Raw genomic sequence first — 19,693 nt, 5'->3', positions numbered from 1 at the left:
GGGACTCGGGCATTGTGGGGACCCCCCCCCAAAAATAAAGGGACCCCCTCAGGACCCCCCCAAAGGTACTGGGATCCCCCCAAAATCAGGGACCCCCCCCCCAGGGACTCGGGCATTGTGGGGACCCCCCCCCAAAATACAGGGACCCCTCCCAGGGACCCCCCCAAAGGTACTGGGACCCCCCCCCAAAATAAAGGGAAACCCCCAGGGACCCCCCCAAAGGTACTGGCCCCCCCCCCCAAATCAGGGACCCCCCCCAAGGGACTCGGGCATTCAGGGGACCCCCCCCAAAATAAAGGGACCCCCTCAGGACCCCCCCAAAGGTACTGGGACCCTCCCCAAAATGAAGGGACCCCCCCCCAAGGGACTCGGGCATTCAGGGGACCCCCCCGAAAATGAAGGGACCCCCTGGGACCCCCCCAAAATAAAGGGAAACCCCCAGGGACCCCCCCCAAAGGTACTGGGACCCCCCCCCAAAATGAAGGGACCCCCCCAAAGGGACTCGGGCATTGTGGGGACCCCGCCCCAAAATAAAGGGACCCCCCTGGGACCCCCCCCAAAGGTACTGGGACCCCCCCCCAAAATAAAGGGACCCCCCCAGGGCCCCCCCCAAGGGACTGGGGCACTCCTGGGACCCCCCCCCAAAATTAAGGGACCCCCCCCAAAGGTACTCGGGCATTGTGGGGACCCCCCCCCAAAATACAGGGACCCCTCCCAGGACCCCCCCAAAGGTACTGGGACCCCCCCCCAAAATAAAGGGACCCCCCCAAAGGGACTCGGGCATTCAGGGGACCCCCCCCAAAATAAAGGGACCCCCTGGGACACCCCCAAAATGAAGGGACCCCCCAGGACCCTCCCCCCCAAAATAAAGGGACCCCCTGGGACCCCGCAAAGGTACTGGGACCCCCCCCCCAAAATGAAGGGACCCCCCTGGGACCCCCCCAAAGGTACTGGGACCCCCCCAAAATAAAGGGACCCCCCCAGGGCCCCCCCCCCAAGGGACTGAGGCACTCCTGGGACCCCCCCCAAAATTAAGGGACCCCCCCCAAAGGTACTCGGGCATTGTGGGGACCCCCCCCAAAATAAAGGGACCCCCTGGGACCTCCCCCAAAATGAAGGGACCCCCCAAAATGAAGGGACCCCCCTCAAGGTACTCGGGCATTGTGGGGACCCCCCCCCAAAATACAGGGACCCCTCCCAGGAACCCCCCCAAAATGAAGGGCCCCCACCCAGGACCCCCCCCCCCCCCATTTTTAACCCCCCATAAAGTTCTTTCTCCTGCACCGGCCTCGTTTTTTGGGTTTTTTGGGTTTTTTTTTGGGGTTTTTGGTGTTTTTTGGGTTTTTTTGGATGTTTTTTGGGTTTTTTGGGGGGTTTTTTTTGGGGTTTTTGGTGTTTTTTGGGGGGGGGGGTTGGGGTTTTTGGTGTTTTTTGGGGTTTTTTGGATGTTTTTTGGGTTTTTTGGGGGGTTTTTTTGGTTTTTTTGGGGGTTTTTGGGGGGGTTTTGGTGTTTTTTGGGTTTTTTGGGGGGTTTTTTTGGGGTTTTTTTTGGGGTTTTTGGGGGGGGGGTTTGGGGTTTTTGGTGTTTTTTGGGTTTTTTTGGATGTTTTTTGGTTTTTTTGGGGGTTTTTTTTGGGTTTTTTGGGGGTTTTTGGGGGGGTTTTGGTGTTTTTTGGGTTTTTTGGGGGGTTTTTTTGGGGTTTTTTTTGGGGTTTTTGGGGGGGCCCCGCGGGAATTCCGGGGCTCGTGGGCGTGGCCAGAGCGGGGGCGTGACCTCAGGCCACGCCCAGAGAGAATCAACCAATGGGAGCGCGCCGCTGCCCGGCCTGCAGCCAATAGGAGCGCGGCTTTTGTTGCCAGGCAACCGGGGCGGCCCCACGCGCAGACGCCGCCGGGACTTCCCCCTGCGGGTGGCCGCGCCCACATCCCGAAGTCATCCAATCAAAAGACAGAACTGAGCCGAGATCCCGCCCACAGAGTGACAGACAGCACTCTCAACCAATAGAAGCGCGAGACGCCCCTTCCCGCCTCCCTCCCACCGCTGCAGCGCCAACCAATGAAAAGCCGCGTTACAACCTCACCCCGCCCTCCCGCCCAATCAGCGCGCGCTTTGCAAAAAACCGCGACCGGAGCGGGGGCCCGGGCAGGAAGCGGGGGGAAAGCGGGAGAGCGCGGACCAATAGGAAGCGGCGTTACATCGGCGCGCGAGGAGGCGGACCAATGGCAGCGCGCGTTACGGCGCGGCGCGGGCCGGGCCGGGGAAGGGGGAGAGGTGGCGGCCATTTTGATCGGGCCCCGTGAGGGGCCGTGAGGGGCGGCCATGGAGGCGCGGCGGCTGCGGGTGCAGGAACTGCGGGACGAGCTGGGCCGCCGCGGCCTCGACACCCGCGGGCTCAAGGCCGAGTTGGCCGAGCGGTTGCAGGCGGCGCTGGACAGCGAAGGCGCCCGGCGGGGGGACGCGGCGGGTGCCGAGGGGCGCTGTAAGGGGAGAGGGGGTCGCGGCGTGAGGGGTGGGATGGGGCGAGTGGAAGCTTTGCTGGGGTCTCCGTGAGGGGTTTGGAGCGACCCTTCCCTCAGGGGGAGGGTCTGGCCCTGAGGGGTCCGGCTGTTCGGAAACCCCCGGCCTGAGGGGGTTTGGGACCCCTCGGTTCTGAGGGGACCTGAGATCCCCCAAGACCCCCGGCCCGGGTTCTGAGGGGCCCTGAGCACCCCCCCCCCCCCCATTACCCCGCTTCCTGAAGGGGCAGGGACCCCCAATTACCGCCATTCCTGAGGGGGTTGGGACCCCCAATCCCTGAGGGGTCCCTGCACCCCTGTTCCCCCCTGACCCCCCATTCCTGAGGGATCTGAAACCCACTGTGACCCCTCCATCCCTGAGGGTCCTGATCCCCCCCATTCCTGAGGGGGTTGGGACCCCCAATCCCTGAGGGGTCCCTGCACCCCCTGATTTTCCCCCATCCCCCCATTCCTGAGGGGGCTGGGACCCCCGATCCCTGAGGGGTCCCTGCACCCCCTGATCCCCCCCTTGACCCCCCATTCCTGTGGGGGTTGGGACCCTCCTGTGACCCCCAATACCTGAGGGGTCCTTGCACCCCCTGATTTTCCCCCGTCCCCCCATTCCTGAGGGGTTTGGGGACCCCCAATCCCTGAGGGGTCCCTGCACCCCCTGATGCCCCCCTGGCCCCCATTCCTGAGGGTGCTGGGACCCCCCTGTGACCCCCCCCATCCCTGAGGGTCCTGATACCCCCTGTCCCCCATTCCTGAGGGGGTTGGGACCCCCCTGTGACCCCCCAATCCCTGAGGGGTCCCTGCACCCCCTGATCCCCCCTGTCCCCCCATTCCTGACGGGGCTGGGACCCCCCTGTGACCCCCAATCCCTGAGGGGTCCCTGCACCCCCTGTCCCCCCATTCCTGATGGGGCTGGGACCCCCAATCCCTGAGGGGTCCCTGCACCCCCTGATCCCCCCTGACCCCCCATTCCTGAGGGATCTGAAACCCACTGTGACCCCTCCATCCCTGAGGGTCCTGATCCCCCCCATTCCTGACGGGGCTGGGACCCCCAATCCCTGAGGGGTCCCTGCACCCCCTGATCCCCCCTGACTCCCCATTCCTGAGGGGGTTGGGACCCCCCTGTGACCCCAAATCCCTGAGGGGTCCCTGCACCCCCTGTCTCCCCATTCCTGAGGAGTCTGGGGACCCCCCTGTGACCCCCCAATCCCTGAGGGGTCTCTGCACCCCCTGATCCCCCCCTGTCCCCCCATTCCTGAGGGGGCTGGGACCCCCAATCCCTGAGGGGTCCCTGCACCCCCTGTCTCCCCATTCCTGAGGGGGTTGGGACCCCCAATCCCTGAGGGGTCCCTGCACCCCCTGATCCCCCCCTTGACCCCCCATTCCTGTGGGGGTTGGGACCCCCCTGTGACCCCCCCCATCCCTGAGGGTCCTGATACCCCCATCCCCCCATTCCTGAGGGAGTTGGGACCCCCCTGTGACCCCCCCAATCCCTGAGGGGTCCCTGCACCCCCTGATACCCCCATCCCCCCATTCCTGAGGAGTCTGGGGACCCCCCTGTGACCCCCAATCCCTGAGGGGTCCCTGCAGCCCCTGATCCCCCCCTGTCCCCCCATCCCTGAGGGGGTTGGGACCCCCCTGTGACCCCCAATACCTGAGGGGTCCTTGCACCCCCTGATCCCCCCTTGACCCCCCATTCCTGAGGGGGCTGGGACCCCCCTGGGACCCCCCCAATTCCTGAGTGGCGGCCATGGGACCCCCCTGGGACCCCCCTCGTCCCCCCCTCGTCCCCCCATTTCCCCTCAGGGCCCCCCCTTTTCCCTCCCCTCCATCTTTGACTTTTTTGAGGGCCCCACCCTCCAACTGTGCCCCTTTTCCCTGCCCCAATTCCCCCCTTTTTTCCCCCCATTTCCCAGACGGCCTCGACAACCACAGCCACGAGCCCCAGGGTGGCTACCAGGGCCACCAAAGCCAGGAGGCCCAGAGCCACCAAGGCCACCAGGGCCACCAAAGCCAGGAGTCCCAGGGCTACCAAAGCCACCAGAGCCACCAAGGCCAGGAGTCCCAGGGCTACCAAAGCCACCAGAGCCACCAAGGCCAGGAGTCCCAGGGCTACCAAAGCCACCAAAGCCACCAAGGCCAGGAGTCCCAGGGCTACCAAAGCCACCAGAGCCACCAAGGCCAGGAGTCCCAGGGCTACCAAAGCCACCAGAGCCACCAAGGCCAGGAGTCCCAGGGCTACCAACCCTACGAGAGCCACGAGTCCGAGCCGGGCTACGAGAGGAGAGCTCTGGACCAGGAGACCCCCGGGCTGCCCCCAGGTGGGGTCTGGGGGGCTTTGAGGGGCTCTGGGAGTGGGGGGGGGGTGTTTGGGGGGGTCTCTGAGGGGTCTGTGGTTGTGTTCGAGGGGTTTTTGGGGGTCTCTGCTTCCATTTGGGGGGGTCTCTGGGGGTGTGTTTGGGTGGGGGTCTCTAGGGGGGTCTCTGGGGGTTTTGGGGGGGTCTCTGGGGGTGTTTGAGGGGCCTCTGGGGGTCTCTGGGAGTCTCTGGGGGTATTTGGGGGTCTCTGGATGTGTTTGGGGGTTTCTCTGGGGGTTTTGGGGGGTCTCTGGGTGTATTTGGGGGGGTCTCTGGGGGTGTTTGGGGGTCTCTGGGAGTGTTTGGGGGAGGTCTTTGGTTGAGTAGGGGTCTCTGGATGTGTTTGGGGGGTCTCTGGGGGTGTTTGGGGGAGTCTCTGGGGATCTCTGGGTGTATTTGGGGGGTCTCTGGGGGTGTTTGAGGGGTCTCTGGGGGTGTTTGGGGGAGGTCTTTGGTTGAGTAGGGGTCTCTGGGGGTGTTTGGGGGTCTCTGGGGGTGTTTGGGGGGGTCTCTGGGGGATCTCTGGGTGTTTGGGGAGATCTCTAGGGGTGTTTGGGGGAGATCTTTGGTTGAGTAGGGGTCTCTGGATGTGTTTGGGGGTCTCTGGGGGTGTTTGGGGGGTCTCTGGTTGCATTTGGAGGGTCTCTAGGGGGTCTCTGGTTGTATTTGAGGGGTCTCTGGGTGTGTTTGGGCATCTCTGGGTGCGTTTGGGGGGGTCTCTGGGGGTGTTTGGGGGGATCTCTGGGGGTTTTGGGGGGTCTCTGGGTGTATTTGGGGGGTCTCTGGGGGTGTTTGGGGGGTCTCTGGGTGCGTTTGGGGGGTCTCTGGGGGTGTTTGGGGGGTCTCTGGGGGTGTTTGGGGGAGTCTCTGGGGGTGTTTGGGGGTCTGGGGGTCTCTGGGGGTGTTTGGGGGGTCTCTTGGTGTGTTTGGGGGTCTCTGGGGGTGTTTGAGGGGTCTTTGGGGGTCTCTGGGGGTGTTTGGGGGGTCTCTGGGGGTGTTTGGGGGGTCTCTGGGGGTGTTTGGGGGGTCTCTGGGGGTGTTTGGGGGAGTCTCTGGGGGTGTTTGGGGGTCTGGGGGTCTCTGGGGGTGTTTGGGGGGTCTCTTGGTGTGTTTGGGAGTTTCTGGGGGTGTTTGAGGGGTCTTTGGGGGTCTCTGGGGGTGTTTGGGGGGTCTCTGGGGGTCTCTGGGTGTTTGGGGAGATCTCTAGGGGTGTTTGGGGGTCTCTGGGGGTGTTTGGGGAGGTCTTTGGTTGTGTTGGGGGGGTCTCTTGTTGTATTTGGGGGGGTCTCTGGGGGTGTTTGGGGGTCTCTGGGTGTATTTGGGGGTCTCTGGGGGTGTTTGGGGGTCTCTGGTTGCATTTGAGGGGTCTCTGGGGGGGGTCCCTGGGTGTGCTTGGGGGGGTCTTTGGTTGGGTGGGGGTCTCTGGGTGTATTTGGGGGTCTCTGGGTGTATTTGGGGGTCTCTAGGGGGTCTCTGGGTGTCTCTGGGGGTCTCTGGGTGTATTTGGGGGTCTCTGGGGGGTCTCTGGGTGTATTTGGGGGGGTCCCTGGGTGTATTTGGGGGTCTCTGGGAGTCTCTGGGTGTCTCTGGGGGTCTCTGGGTGTCTCTGGGGGTCTCGGGCTGTATTTGGGGGTCTCTGGGGGGTCCCTGGGTGTATTTGGGGGTCTCTGGGTGTATTTTGGGGTCTCTGGGTGTATTTGTTTGGGGGTCTCTGGGGGGTCTCTGGTTGTATTTTGGGGTCTCTGGGTGTATTTGGGGGTCTCTGGGTGTATTTTGGGGTCTCTGGGTGTATTTGGGGGTCTCTGGGTGTGTTTTGGGGTCCCTGGCTGTATTTTGGGGGGGGGTCTCCATCTCCTCTCTCCCCTCCCCCTCCCCCCATTCCAGAGATGAAGCTGCCGGAACCGAAGCCGGACGAGGCCCCCCCAGCCCCCGCCCCCCCCCCAAATTACCCCGTGCCCCCTCCCCCCACCTTCCCCACCCCCCCTTACGCCCTTCCCCCCCCTCCCCCCACCTTCCCCACCCCCACCCCTCCGGGGGGCTACGGTGCCCCCCCTCCCCCCCCCCCCCCCCCCCCTCGGGCTACCCCGCCCCCAATTACAGCGCCCCCCCCCCAAATTACAGCGCCCCTCCCCCCCCCAACTACGGCGCCCCTCCCCCCCCCAATTACAGCGCCCCTCCCCCCCCTAATTACAGCGCCCCTCCCCCCCCCAATTACAGCGGCCCCCCCAATTACTCCACGCCCCCCCCTTCCTTCAACGCCCCCCCCCCCCCTTACGCCGCCCCCCCGGGGGGGGGTGGGGCGAATTTTGGGGGGGGTCCCGACACCCCCCGGCCCCCCCCGAGCCGGAAGCGCCCGTTCGAGGAGCCGCGGGGGAGGGGCTACTACGAGCACCGCGAGGAGAAGAGGTGAGGGGAGACCCCTCCCCCCCCCAAATTTAACACCCCCCACCCCACCCCCTTCCAGAGAGCGATTTTGGGATTGGAACCCCCCCCACCCCCCCCCCAAATTGGGGTGGGAACCCCCCGGGATTTGGGATTGGAACCTCCCCAAATTGGGGTTGGAATCTCCCCGGATTTGGGGCTGGGACCCCCCCAAATTGGGGTTGGAATCTCCCCGGATTTGGGGCTGGGACCCCCCCCAGATTTGGGGTTGGAATCTCCCCGGATTTGGGGCTGGGACCCCCCCAGATTTGGGGTTGGACACCCCAGATTTGGGGTTGGAACCCCCCAGATTTGAGGCTTTGATCCCCCCCCCTCCCCCCCGAGATTTGGGGTTGGAACCCCCCAGATTTGGTTCTGGGACCCCCTGAGATTTGGGGCTGGGACCCCCCAGATTTGGGGCTGGGACCCCCCCACATTTGGGGCTCTGACCCCCCAAGTTTGGGCTGGGATCCCCCCTAATTCACCCCCCAGACCCCAGTTTGAGGGGCTGAACCCCCCCCCAATTTGGAATTGGAACCCCCCCCAAATTGGGGTTGGAACCCCCCAGATTTGGGGTTAGAATCCCCCCAGATTTGGGGTTGGAACCCCCCAGATTTGGGGCTGGAACCCCCCAGATTTGGGGCTGGGACCCCCCCAGATTTGGGGCTTTGACCCCCCCAGATTTGGGGCTGGGACCCCCCCAGATTTGGGGCTGGGACCGCCCAGATTTGGGGCTGGGACCCCCCCAGATTTGGGGCTGGAACCGCCCAGATTTGGGGCTGGGACCCCCCCGGATTTGGGGCTGGGACCCCCCCAGATTTGGGGCTGGGACCCCCCCAGATTTGGGGCTGGAATCACCCTGGATTTGGGGCTGGGACCCCCAAGGTTTGGGGCTTTGACCCCCCCAAGTTTGGGCTGGGATCCCCCCTAATTCACCCCCCCAGACCCCAATTTGAGGGGCTGAACCCCCCCCAGTTTGGAATTAGAACCCCCCCCAAATTGGGGTTGGGACCCCCCAGATTTGGGGCTTTGACCCCCCCAAATTGGGGTTGGGACCCCCCCCAGATTTGGGGCTTTGACCCCCCCAGATTTGGGGCTGGGACCCCCCCAGATTTGGGGTTGGAACCCCCCAGATTTGGGGCTTTGGCCCCCCCAAATTGGGGTTGGACGCCCCCAGATTTGGGGCTTTGACCCCCCCAGATTTGGGGCTGGGACCCCCCCAGATTTGGGGTTGGAACCCCCCAGATTTGGGGCTTTGACCCCCCCAAATTGGGGTTGGACGCCCCCAGATTTGGGGCTGGAACCCCCCCCCAGATTTGGGGTTGGAACCCCCCGGATTTGGGGCTGGAACCCCCCCCCAGATTTGGGGTTGGAACCCCCCGGATTTGGGGCTTTGACCCCCCCAAGTTTGGGCTGGGATCCCCCCTAATTCACCCCCCCAGACCCCAATTTGAGGGGCTGAACCCCCCCCAGTTTGGAATTAGAACCCTCCCAAATTGGGGCTGGAACCCCCCAGATTTGGGGCTGGGACCCCCCCAGATTTGGGGTTGGAACCCCCCGGATTTGGGGCTGGGACCCCCCCAGATTTGGGGTTGGAACCCCCCAGATTTGGGGCTTTGACCCCCCCAGATTTGGGGTTGGAATCCCCCCAGATTTGGGGTTGGAACCCCCCAGATTTGGGGTTGGAATCCCCCCAGATTTGGGGTTGGAACCCCCCAGATTTGGGGCTTTGACCCCCCCAGATTTGGGGTTGGAATCCCCCCAGATTTGGGGCTTTGACCCCCCCAGATTTGGGGTTGGAATCCCCCCAGATTTGGGGTTGGAATCCCCCCAGATTTGGGGTTGGAACCCCCCCAGATTTGGGGTTGGCCCCCCCCAATTTGGGGTTGGAACCCCCCCAGATTTGGGGTTGGATCCCCCAATTTGGGGTTGGACCCCCCAGATTTGGGGTTGGAACCCCCCCAGATTTCGGGCTGGGACCCCCAAGATTTGGGGCTGGGACCCCCCCAGATTTGGGTCCCTGACCCCCCCCAAATTTGAGTCCCTGACCCCCCAAATTTGAGTCCTTGACCCCCCAAATTTGAGTCCCTGACCCCCCAAATTCAGGTCCCTGTCCCCAAATTTGAGTCCCTGACCCCCCAAATTCAGGTCCCTGTCCCCAAATTGGTGTCCCCGACCCCAAATTTGAGTCCCTGACCCCCCAAATTGGGTCCCTCACCCCAAATTCAGGTCCCTGTCCCCAAATTTGAGTCCCCGACCCCAAATTTGAGTCCCTGACCCCCCAAATTGGGTCCCTCACCCCAAATTCAGGTCCCTGTCCCCAAATTTGAGTCCCCGACCCCAAATTTGAGTCCTTGACCCCCCAAATTGGGTCCCCGATCCCTAAATTGGGTCCCTGCCCCCAAATTTGAGTCCCTGACACCAAATTTGAGTCCCTGACCCCCCAAATTTGGCCCCTGATCCCCCAAATTGAGTCCCTGTCCCCAAATTTGAGTCCCTGACCCCCCAAATTTGGCCCCTGATCCCCCAAATTGAGTCCCTGTCCCCAAATTTGAGTCCCTGACCCCCCAAATCGGGTTCATGTCCCTAAATCGAGTCCCTGACCCCAAAGTTGAGTCCCTGCCCCCCCAAATCGTGTCCCTGACCCCCCAAATCGAGTCCCTGCCCCCCAAATCGTGTCCCTGCCCCCCAAATTCAGGTCCCTGCCCCCCAAATTCAGGTCACTGCCCCCCAAATCAAGTCCTGGCCCCCCAAATCAGGTCCCTGGCCCCAAATTCAGGCCTCTGGCCCCCCAAATTTGAGTTCCTGACCCCCCAAATTCAGGTCCCTTGCCCCCAAATTCAGGTCCCTGCCCCCCAAATTGAGTCCCTGCCCCCCAAATTCAGGTCTCTGCTCCCCAAATCGAGTCCCTGCCCCCCAAATCGAGTCCCTGCCCCCCAAATCGTGTCCCTGACCCCCCGAATCGAGTCCCTGCCCCCCAAATCGAGTCCCTGCCCCCCAAATTCAGGTCCCTGCCCCCAAATGGGGTCCCTGCCCCCCAAATCAGGTCCCTGTCCCCAAATTCAGATCCCTGGCCTCCCAAATTTGAGTTCCTGACCCCCCAAATTCAGGTCCCTGCCCCCCGAATCGAGTCCCTGCCCCCCAAATTTGAGTCCCTGACCCCCCAAAACGAGTCCCTTCCCCCCAAATCGTGTCCTTGCCCCCCAAATTCAGGTCCCTGCCCCCCAAATCGAGTCCCTGCCCCCCAAATTCAGGTCTCTGCCCCCCAAATTGAGTCCCTGCCCCCCAAATTCAGGTCCCTGCCCCCCAAATCAAGTCCTTGCCCCCCAAATCAGGTCCCTGGCTCCAAATTCAGGTCCCGGGCGCCCCAAATTTGAGTTCCTGACCCCCCAAATTCAGGTCCCTGCCCCTCAAATTCAGGTCCTTGCCCCCCAAATTGAGTCCCTGCCCCCCAACTCAGGTCCCTGGCCCCCAAATTGGGTCCCTGCCCCCCAAATTCAGGTCCCTGCCCCCCAAATCAAGTCCTTGCCCCCCAAATTGTGTCCCTGACCCCCCGAATTGTGTTGCTGCCCCCCAAATTCAGGTCCCTGGCCCCAAATTCAGGCCTCTGGCCCCCCAGATTTGAGTTCCTGACCCCCCAAATTCAGGTCCCTTGCCCCCAAATTCAGGTCCCTGCCCCCCAAATCGAGTCCCTGGCCCCCCAAATTTGAGTCCCTGACCCCCCAAAACAGGTCCCTGCCTCCCAAATCGAGTCCCTGCCCCCCAAATTCAGGTCCCTGCCCCCCAAATTGAGTCCCTGCCCCCCAAATTCAGGTCCCTGCCCCCCAAATTCAGGTCCCTGCCCCCCAAATGGGGTCCCTGCCCCCCAAATCAGGTCCCTGTCCCCCAAATCAGGTCCCTGTCCCCAAATTCAGATCCCTGGCCTCCCAAATTTGAGTTCCTGACCCCCCAAATTCAGGTCCCTGCCCCCCGAATCGAGTCCCTACCCCCCAAATTTGAGTCCCTGACCCCCCAAAACGAGTCCCTTCCCCCCAAATCGTGTCCTTGCCCCCCAAATTCAGGTCCCTGTCCCCCAAATTGCGTCCCTGCCCCCCAAATTGAGTCCCTGCCCCCCAAATTTGAGTCCCTGACCCCCCAAAACAGGTCCCTGCCTCCCAAATCGAGTCCCTGCCCCCCAAATCAGGTCCCTGCCCCCCAAATTGAGTCCCTGCCCCTCAAATTCAGGTCTCTGCTCCCCAAATCGAGTCTCTGCCCCCCAAATCAGGTCCCTGCCCCCCAAATCGAGTCCCTGCCCCCCAAATCCTGTCCCTGCCCCCCAAATCCTGTCCCTGCCCCCCCGAATCGAATCCCTGCCCCCCAGATGGGGTCCCTGCCCCCCAAATCAGGTCCCTGCCCCCCAAATCGAGTCCCTGACCCCCCAAATCGAGTCCCTGCCCCCCAAATCGAGTCCCTGCCCCCCCGAATCGAGTCCCTGCCCCCCAAATCGAGTCCCTGCCCCCCAAATTCAGGTCCCTGCCCCCCAAATTGAGTCCCTGCCCCCCAAATTCAGGTCCCTGCCCCCCAAATTCAGGTCCCTGCCCCCCAAATGGGGTCCCTGCCCCCCAAATCAGGTCCCTGTCCCCAAATTCAGATCCCTGGCCTCCCAAATTTGAGTTCCTGACCCCCCAAATTCAGGTCCCTGCCCCCCGAATCGAGTCCCTACCCCCCAAATTTGAGTCCCTGACCCCCCAAAACGAGTCCCTTCCCCCCAAATCGTGTCCTTGCCCCCCAAATTCAGGTCCCTGTCCCCCAAATTGCGTCCCTGACCCCCAAATTGCGTCCCTGACCCCCAAATTGAGTCCCCGACCCCCAAATTCAGGTCCCTGCCCTCCAAATTGTGTCCCTGCCCCCCCAAATTCGGGTCCTTGCCCCCCCAAATCGAGTCCCTGGCCCCCAAATCGAGTCCCTGCCCCCCAAATCGTGTCCCTGACCCCCCGAATCGAGTCCCTGCCCCCCAAATCGAGTCCCTGCCCCCCAGATGGGGTCCCTGCCCCCCGCCCTGACCCCCGCCTGTCCCCGCTGCGCAGGGGCCGCTCCCCGCAGCCGCCAGCTGAGGAGGAGGAGGAGGACTTCGACGACTCCCTGGTGGCCGTGGACACCTGTGAGCGCCCCGTCCCCTCGGTGCCACCACGGGCCGCCTGCCCGGTGCCACCCGGTGCCACCAACGGTGCCACCAACGGTGCCCGGCGTCACCCGGTGCCACCAACCGTGCCACCAACGGTGCCCGGCGTCACCTGGTGCCACCAACCGTGCCCGGTGCCACCCGGTGCCACCAACCGTGCCCGGTGCCACCAACGGTGCCCGGCGTCACCTGGTGCCACCAACGGTGCCCGGTGCCACCCGGTGCCACCAACGGTGCCACCAACGGTGCCCGGTGCCACCCGGTGCCACCTTGGTGTTGTCCCCCGCAGACAACTGCGACCTGCACTTCAAGGTGGCCAGGGACCGGTACAGCGGCTACCCACTGACCATCGAGGGCTTCGCCTACCTGTGGTCAGGGGCCAGGGCCACCTACGGCGTCCGGCAGGGCCGCGTGTGCTACGAGATGAAGGTGAGGGGACAGCGGGACAGGGATGGGGACAGGGGGACAGGGGGACAGGGGGACAGGGACATGGGGATGGGGACAGGGGGACAGGGACAGGGATATGGGGACAGGGCCATCTCCTGTGGTCAGGGGCCAGGGCCACCTACGGCGTCCGGCAGGGCCGGGTGTGCTACGAGATGAAGGTCAGGGGACAGCGGGGACAGCGGGACAGGGGGACAGGGATGGGGACAGGGAGATGGGGACAGGGGGACAGGGGGACAGGGACGGGGACAGGGACATTGGGATGGGGACATGGGGACAGGGACAGGGATATGGGGACAGGGACATTGGGATGGGGATGGGGACATGGGGACGGGGACGTGGGGACAGGGAGATGGGGACAGGGAGATGGGGACAGGGACGGGGACGTGGGGACAGGGACATTGGGACAGGGATGGGGACAGGGATGGGGACAGGGAGACAGGGACATGGGGACAGGGGGACAGGGATGGGGGCATGGGGACAGTGATGGGGACGTGGGGACAGGGACATGGGGACAGGGACATTGGGACAGGGATGGGGACAGGGACATGGGACAGGGAGATGGGGACAGGGGGACAGGGACGGGGACAGGGACAGGGACAGGGGGACAGGGATGGGGACAGGGACATTGGGATGGGGACATGGGGACAGGGACAGGGGGACAGGGACATTGGGATGGGGATGGGGACAGGGACAGGGGGACAGGGACAGGGACATGGGGACAGGGACATGGGGATGGGGACAGGGAGATGGGGACAGGGATGGGGACGGGGATGGGGACAGGGACATGGGGATGGGGACATGGGGACAGGGAGATGGGGACAGGGACAGGGGACAGGGATGGGGACAGGGACATTGGGACAGGGAGATGGGGACATGGGGACAGGGACAGGGATGGGGACAGGGATGGGGACGGGGACATGGGGACAGGGATGGGGACAGGGATGGGGACATTGGGACACGAACATGGGGACAGGGAGATGGGGACAGGGACAGGGGGACAGGGACAGGGACAGGGGGACCGTGATGGGGACAGTGACAGGGATGGGGACAGGGACATGGGGATGGGGACATGGGGACAGGGAGATGGGGACAGGGAGATGGGGACGGGGATGGGGACAGGGGGATGGGGACAGGGACAGGGGGACAGGGATGGGGACATGGGGACAGGGACAGGGATATGGGGACGGAGACAGGGCCATCTCCTGTGGTCAGGGGCCAGGGCCACCTACGGCGTCCGGCAGGGCCGGGTGTGCTACGAGATGAAGGTGAGGGGACAGCGGGACAGGGGGACAGCGGGACAGGGGGACAGGGGGACAGGGACATGGGGACAGGGACATTGGGATGGGGACATTGGGATGGGGACAGGGAGATGGGGACAGGGACAGGGGGACGGGGACAGGGACATTGGGACAGGGGGACAGGGATGGGGACATTGGGACAAGAACATGGGGACAGGGAGATGGGGACAGGGACGGGGACAGGGACAGGGATGGGGACAGGGACAGGGATGGGGACAGGGACATGGGGACAGTGATGGGGACAAGGATGGGGATGGGGACATGGGGACGGGGACATTGGGACGGGGATGGGGACGTGGGGACAGGGAGATGGGGATGGGGGACATGGGGACAGGGATGGGGACAAGGACATGGGGACTGGGACAGGGATGGGGACAGGGACTGGGACAGGGATGGGGACAGGGCCAGGTCCCAGTGCTGGGTGACAGTGACAGGTTCTGGTGACAGAGCTGGGTCCCAGTGATGGTGACAGGGCCTGGGGGCAGTGACAGGTCCTGGTGACAGCAATGGCTGACGGTGACACGTCCTGGTGACAGTGACAGGGCCTGGTGACAGTGCCAGGTCCCGGTGACGCTGCCAGGTCCCGGTGCCAGCTCTGGGTGGCACTGCCGGCTCCTGGTGGCACTGCCAGCTCCCGGTGCCAGCTCTGGGTGGCACTGCCAGGTCCGGGTGCCAGCTCTGGGTGGCACTGCCGGCTCCTGGTGACGCTGCCAGCTCCTGGTGCCGGCTCCTGGTGACGCTGCCAGCTCCCTGTGCCAGCTCTGGGTGGCACTGCCAGGTCCGGGTGCCAGCTCCTGGTGGCACTGCCGGCTCCCGGTGCCAGCTCTGGGTGGCACTGCCGGCTCCTGGTGACGCTGCCAGCTCCCGGTGCCAGCTCCTGGTGGCACTGCCAGGTCCGGGTGCCAGCTCTGGGTGGCACTGCCGGCTCCTGGTGGCACTGCCGGCTCCCGGTGCCAGCTCTGGGTGGCACTGCCAGGTCCGGGTGCCAGCTCTGGGTGGCACTGCCGGCTCCTGGTGGCACTGCCAGGTCCTGGTGCCGGCTCCTGGTGACGCTGCCAGCTCCCGGTGCCAGCTCTGGGTGGCACTGCCAGGTCCGGGTGCCAGCTCCTGGTGGCACTGCCAGCTCCCGGTGCCAGCTCTGGGTGGCACTGCCAGGTCCGGGTGCCAGCTCCTGGTGGCACTGCCAGCTCCCGGTGCCAGCTCTGGGTGGCACTGCCGGCTCCTGGTGACGCTGCCAGCTCCCGGTGCCAGCTCTGGGTGGCCCTGCTGGCTCCTGGTGGCACTGCCGGCTCCCGGTGCCAGCTCTGGGTGGCACTGCCGGCTCCTGGTGACGCTGCCAGCTCCCGGTGCCAGCTCTGGGTGGCCCTGCTGGCTCCTGGTGGCACTGCCAGCTCCTGGTGCTGGCTCCTGGTGACGCTGCCAGCTCCCGGTGCCAGCTCTGGGTGGCCCTGCCGGCTCCTGGTGGCACTGCCAGCTCCTGGTGCTGGCTCCTGGTGACGCTGCCAGCTCCCGGTGCCAGCTCTGGGTGGCAGTGCCGCCGTCACGGCGCTGTCCCCGCTGTGCCCGCAGGTGATGGAGGAGATCTCGGTGCAGCACCTGCCGTCCTCGGAGCCCGACCCCCACGTGGTGCGCGTGGGCTGGTCCCTGGACTCGTGCAGCACCCAGCTGGGTGAGTGCCCCAAAATGGCCCCAAAAACGGCCCCAAAATGCCCCCAAATGGCCCCAAAAATGGCCCCAAAATGGCCCCAAAATGCCCCCAAATGGCCCCAAAAATGGCCCCAAAATGCCCCCAAATGGCCCCAAAAATGTCCCCAAATGGCCCCAAAATGTCCCTGGACGCGTGCAGTACCCAGCTGGGTGAGTGCCCCAAAATGGCTCCAAATAGCCCCAAAAATGGCCCCAAAATGTCCCTGGACTCGTGCAGCACCCAGCTGGGTGAGTGCCCCAAAATGGCCCCAAAATGGCTGCAAATGGCCCCAAAATGGCCCCAAAATGTCCCTGGACTTGTGCAGCACCCAGCTGGGTGAGTGCCCCAAAATGGCCCCAAAATGCCCCCAAATGGCCCCAAAAATGGCCCCAAAATGGCCCCAAAATGCCCCCAAATGGCCCCAAAAATGGCCCCAAAATGCCCCCAAATGGCCCCAAAAATGGCCCCAAAATGGCCCCAAAATGTCCCTGGACGCGTGCAGCACCCAGCTGGGTGAGTGCCCCAAAATGGCCCCAAATGGCCCCAAAATGTCCCTGGACGCGTGCAGCACCCAGCTGGGTGAGTGCCCCAAAATGGCCCCAAAATGGCTGCAAATGGCCCCAAAATGGCCCCAAAATGTCCCTGGACTTGTGCAGCACCCAGCTGGGTGAGTGCCCCAAAATGGCCCCAAAATGCCCCCAAATGGCCCCAAAAATGGCCCCAAAATGCCCCCAAATGGCCCCAAAAATGTCCCCAAATGGCCCCAAAATGTCCCTGGACGCGTGCAGCACCCAGCTGGGTGAGTGCCCCAAAATGGCCCCAAAATGGCTGCAAATGGCCCCAAAATGGCCCCAAAATGTCCCTGGACGCGTGCAGTACCCAGCTGGGTGAGTGCCCCAAAATGGCCCCAAATAGCCCCAAAAATGGCCCCAAAATGTCCCTGGACTCGTGCAGCACCCAGCTGGGTGAGTGCCCCAAAATGGCCCCAAAATGGCTGCAAATGGCCCCAAAATGGCCCCAAAATGTCCCTGGACTTGTGCAGCACCCAGCTGGGTGAGTGCCCCAAAATGGCCCCAAAATGCCCCCAAATGGCCCCAAAAATGGCCCCAAAATGGCCCCAAAATGCCCCCAAATGGCCCCAAAAATGGCCCCAAAATGCCCCCAAATGGCCCCAAAAATGGCCCCAAAATGGCCCCAAAATGTCCCTGGACGCGTGCAGCACCCAGCTGGGTGAGTGCCCCAAAATGGCCCCAAATGGCCCCAAAAATGGCCCCAAAAATGGCCCCAAAAATGGCCCCAAAATGTCCCTGGACTCGTGCAGCACCCAGCTGGGTGAGTGCCCCAAAATGGCCCCAAAAACGGCCCCAAAATGCCCCCAAATGGCCCCAAAAATGGCCCCAAAATGGCCCCAAAATGCCCCCAAATGGCCCCAAAAATGGCCCCAAAATGCCCCCAAATGGCCCCAAAAATGTCCCCAAATGGCCCCAAAATGTCCCTGGACGCGTGCAGTACCCAGCTGGGTGAGTGCCCCAAAATGGCTCCAAATAGCCCCAAAAATGGCCCCAAAATGTCCCTGGACTCGTGCAGCACCCAGCTGGGTGAGTGCCCCAAAATGGCCCCAAAATGGCTGCAAATGGCCCCAAAATGGCCCCAAAATGTCCCTGGACTTGTGCAGCACCCAGCTGGGTGAGTGCCCCAAAATGGCCCCAAAATGCCCCCAAATGGCCCCAAAAATGGCCCCAAAATGGCCCCAAAATGCCCCCAAATGGCCCCAAAAATGGCCCCAAAATGCCCCCAAATGGCCCCAAAAATGGCCCCAAAATGGCCCCAAAATGTCCCTGGACGCGTGCAGCACCCAGCTGGGTGAGTGCCCCAAAATGGCCCCAAATGGCCCCAAAATGTCCCTGGACGCGTGCAGCACCCAGCTGGGTGAGTGCCCCAAAATGGCCCCAAAATGGCTGCAAATGGCCCCAAAATGGCCCCAAAATGTCCCTGGACTTGTGCAGCACCCAGCTGGGTGAGTGCCCCAAAATGGCCCCAAAATGCCCCCAAATGGCCCCAAAAATGGCCCCAAAATGCCCCCAAATGGCCCCAAAAATGTCCCCAAATGGCCCCAAAATGTCCCTGGACGCGTGCAGCACCCAGCTGGGTGAGTGCCCCAAAATGGCCCCAAAATGGCTGCAAATGGCCCCAAAATGGCCCCAAAATGTCCCTGGACGCGTGCAGTACCCAGCTGGGTGAGTGCCCCAAAATGGCCCCAAATAGCCCCAAAAATGGCCCCAAAATGTCCCTGGACTCGTGCAGCACCCAGCTGGGTGAGTGCCCCAAAATGGCCCCAAAATGGCTGCAAATGGCCCCAAAATGGCCCCAAAATGTCCCTGGACTTGTGCAGCACCCAGCTGGGTGAGTGCCCCAAAATGGCCCCAAAATGCCCCCAAATGGCCCCAAAAATGGCCCCAAAATGGCCCCAAAATGCCCCCAAATGGCCCCAAAAATGGCCCCAAAATGCCCCCAAATGGCCCCAAAAATGGCCCCAAAATGGCCCCAAAATGTCCCTGGACGCGTGCAGCACCCAGCTGGGTGAGTGCCCCAAAATGGCCCCAAATGGCCCCAAAAATGGCCCCAAAAATGGCCCCAAAAATGGCCCCAAAATGTCCCTGGACTCGTGCAGCACCCAGCTGGGTGAGTGCCCCAAAATGGCCCCAAATAGCCCCAAAAATGGCCCCAAAAATGGCCCCAAAAATGGCCCCAAAAATGGCCCCAAAAATGGCCCCAAAAATGGCCCCAAAATGTCCCTGGACTCGTGCAGCACCCAGCTGGGTGAGTGCCCCAAAATGGCCCCAAATAGCCCCAAAATGGCCCCAGATGACCCAAATGGCCCAAAATGGCCCCAAAATGGCCCAAAATGTCCGCAAAATGTCCGCAAAATGGCCCCAAAAGGCCCCAAAATGTCCGCAAAATGGCCCAAAAGTCCCCAAAATGGCCCCAAAATGGCCCCAAAATGGCCCAAAAGTCCCCAGAATGTCCCCAAAATGGCCCCAAATGACCCAAAAAGCCCCAAAATGGCCCCAAAAATGGCCCCAAATGGCCCCAAAATGTCCCTGGACTCGTGCAGCACCCAGCTGGGTGAGTGCCCCAAAATGGCCCCAAATCGCCCCAAAAATGGCCCCAAAAATGGCCCCAAAAGGCCCCAAAATGTCCCCAAATGGCCCCAAAATGGCCCCAAAAGTCCCCAAAATGGCCCCAAATGACCCAAAAAGCCCCAAAATGGCCCCAAAAATGGCCCCAAATGGCCCCAAAATGTCCCCAATGTCCCCAAGTGTCCCTAAATGTCCCCAAAATGACCCCAAATGTCCCCAAAAAGGCCCCAAATGTCCCCAAATCGCCCGAAATGGCCCCAAAGTGTCCCCAAAGTGTCCCCAAAGTGTCCCCAAATGGCCCCAAAATGGCCCCAAATTGGCCCAAAATGGCCACAAATTGCCTCAAAAATGGCCCCAAAGTGTCCCCAAATGGCCCTAAAATGGCCCCAAAAATGTCCCCAAAATGGCCCCAAAAGGCCCCAGAATGTCCCCAAAATGTCCCCAAAATGTCCCCAAATGGCCCCAAAATGGCCCCAAAAATGTCCCCGAATGGCCCCAAAATGGCCCAAAAGTCCCCTACATGTCCCCAAAATGTCCCAAAAATGGCCCCAAATGGCCCCAAAATGTCCCTGGACTCGTGCAGCACCCAGCTGGGTGAGTGCCCCAAAATGGCCCCAAAAAGCCCCAAAAATGGCCCCAAAATGGCTCCAAATGGCCCCCACATGTCCCCAAAA

The 19,693-nt window shown here is 62.9% G+C and overlaps 2 protein-coding genes across 2 annotated transcripts in view; one reads left to right on the top strand and one right to left on the bottom strand.

The window, feature by feature from the left end:
- Positions 1 to 2,302: 2,302 nt before the first annotated feature.
- On the top strand, positions 2,303 to 16,053 carry LOC138100612 (heterogeneous nuclear ribonucleoprotein U-like protein 1). The gene is made up of 8 exons (XM_068998487.1): positions 2,303 to 2,480; positions 4,425 to 4,829; positions 6,750 to 6,819; positions 7,083 to 7,271; positions 12,353 to 12,426; positions 12,737 to 12,876; positions 15,762 to 15,878; positions 16,039 to 16,053. The coding sequence occupies exons 1-8, from the start codon at positions 2,321 to 2,323 to the stop codon at positions 16,051 to 16,053; spliced, it is 1,170 nt and encodes a 389-aa protein (XP_068854588.1). The 5' UTR covers positions 2,303 to 2,320.
- A 3,308-nt stretch (positions 16,054 to 19,361) lies between these two features.
- Positions 19,362 to 19,693, bottom strand: part of LOC138100611 (tyrosine-protein kinase receptor UFO-like) — a 53,804-nt gene continuing 53,472 nt past the window's right edge. The window contains exon 17 of the mRNA XM_068998486.1: positions 19,362 to 19,394. Within this exon, the coding sequence (XP_068854587.1) occupies positions 19,362 to 19,394 (33 nt within the window). The remainder of the gene's footprint in view (positions 19,395 to 19,693) is intronic.

Source organism: Aphelocoma coerulescens, unplaced genomic scaffold (genome assembly GCF_041296385.1).
Source record: "Aphelocoma coerulescens isolate FSJ_1873_10779 unplaced genomic scaffold, UR_Acoe_1.0 HiC_scaffold_118, whole genome shotgun sequence".
NCBI lineage: Eukaryota > Metazoa > Chordata > Aves > Passeriformes > Corvidae > Aphelocoma > Aphelocoma coerulescens.
This window is presented reverse-complemented; position numbering and strand designations above follow the sequence as displayed.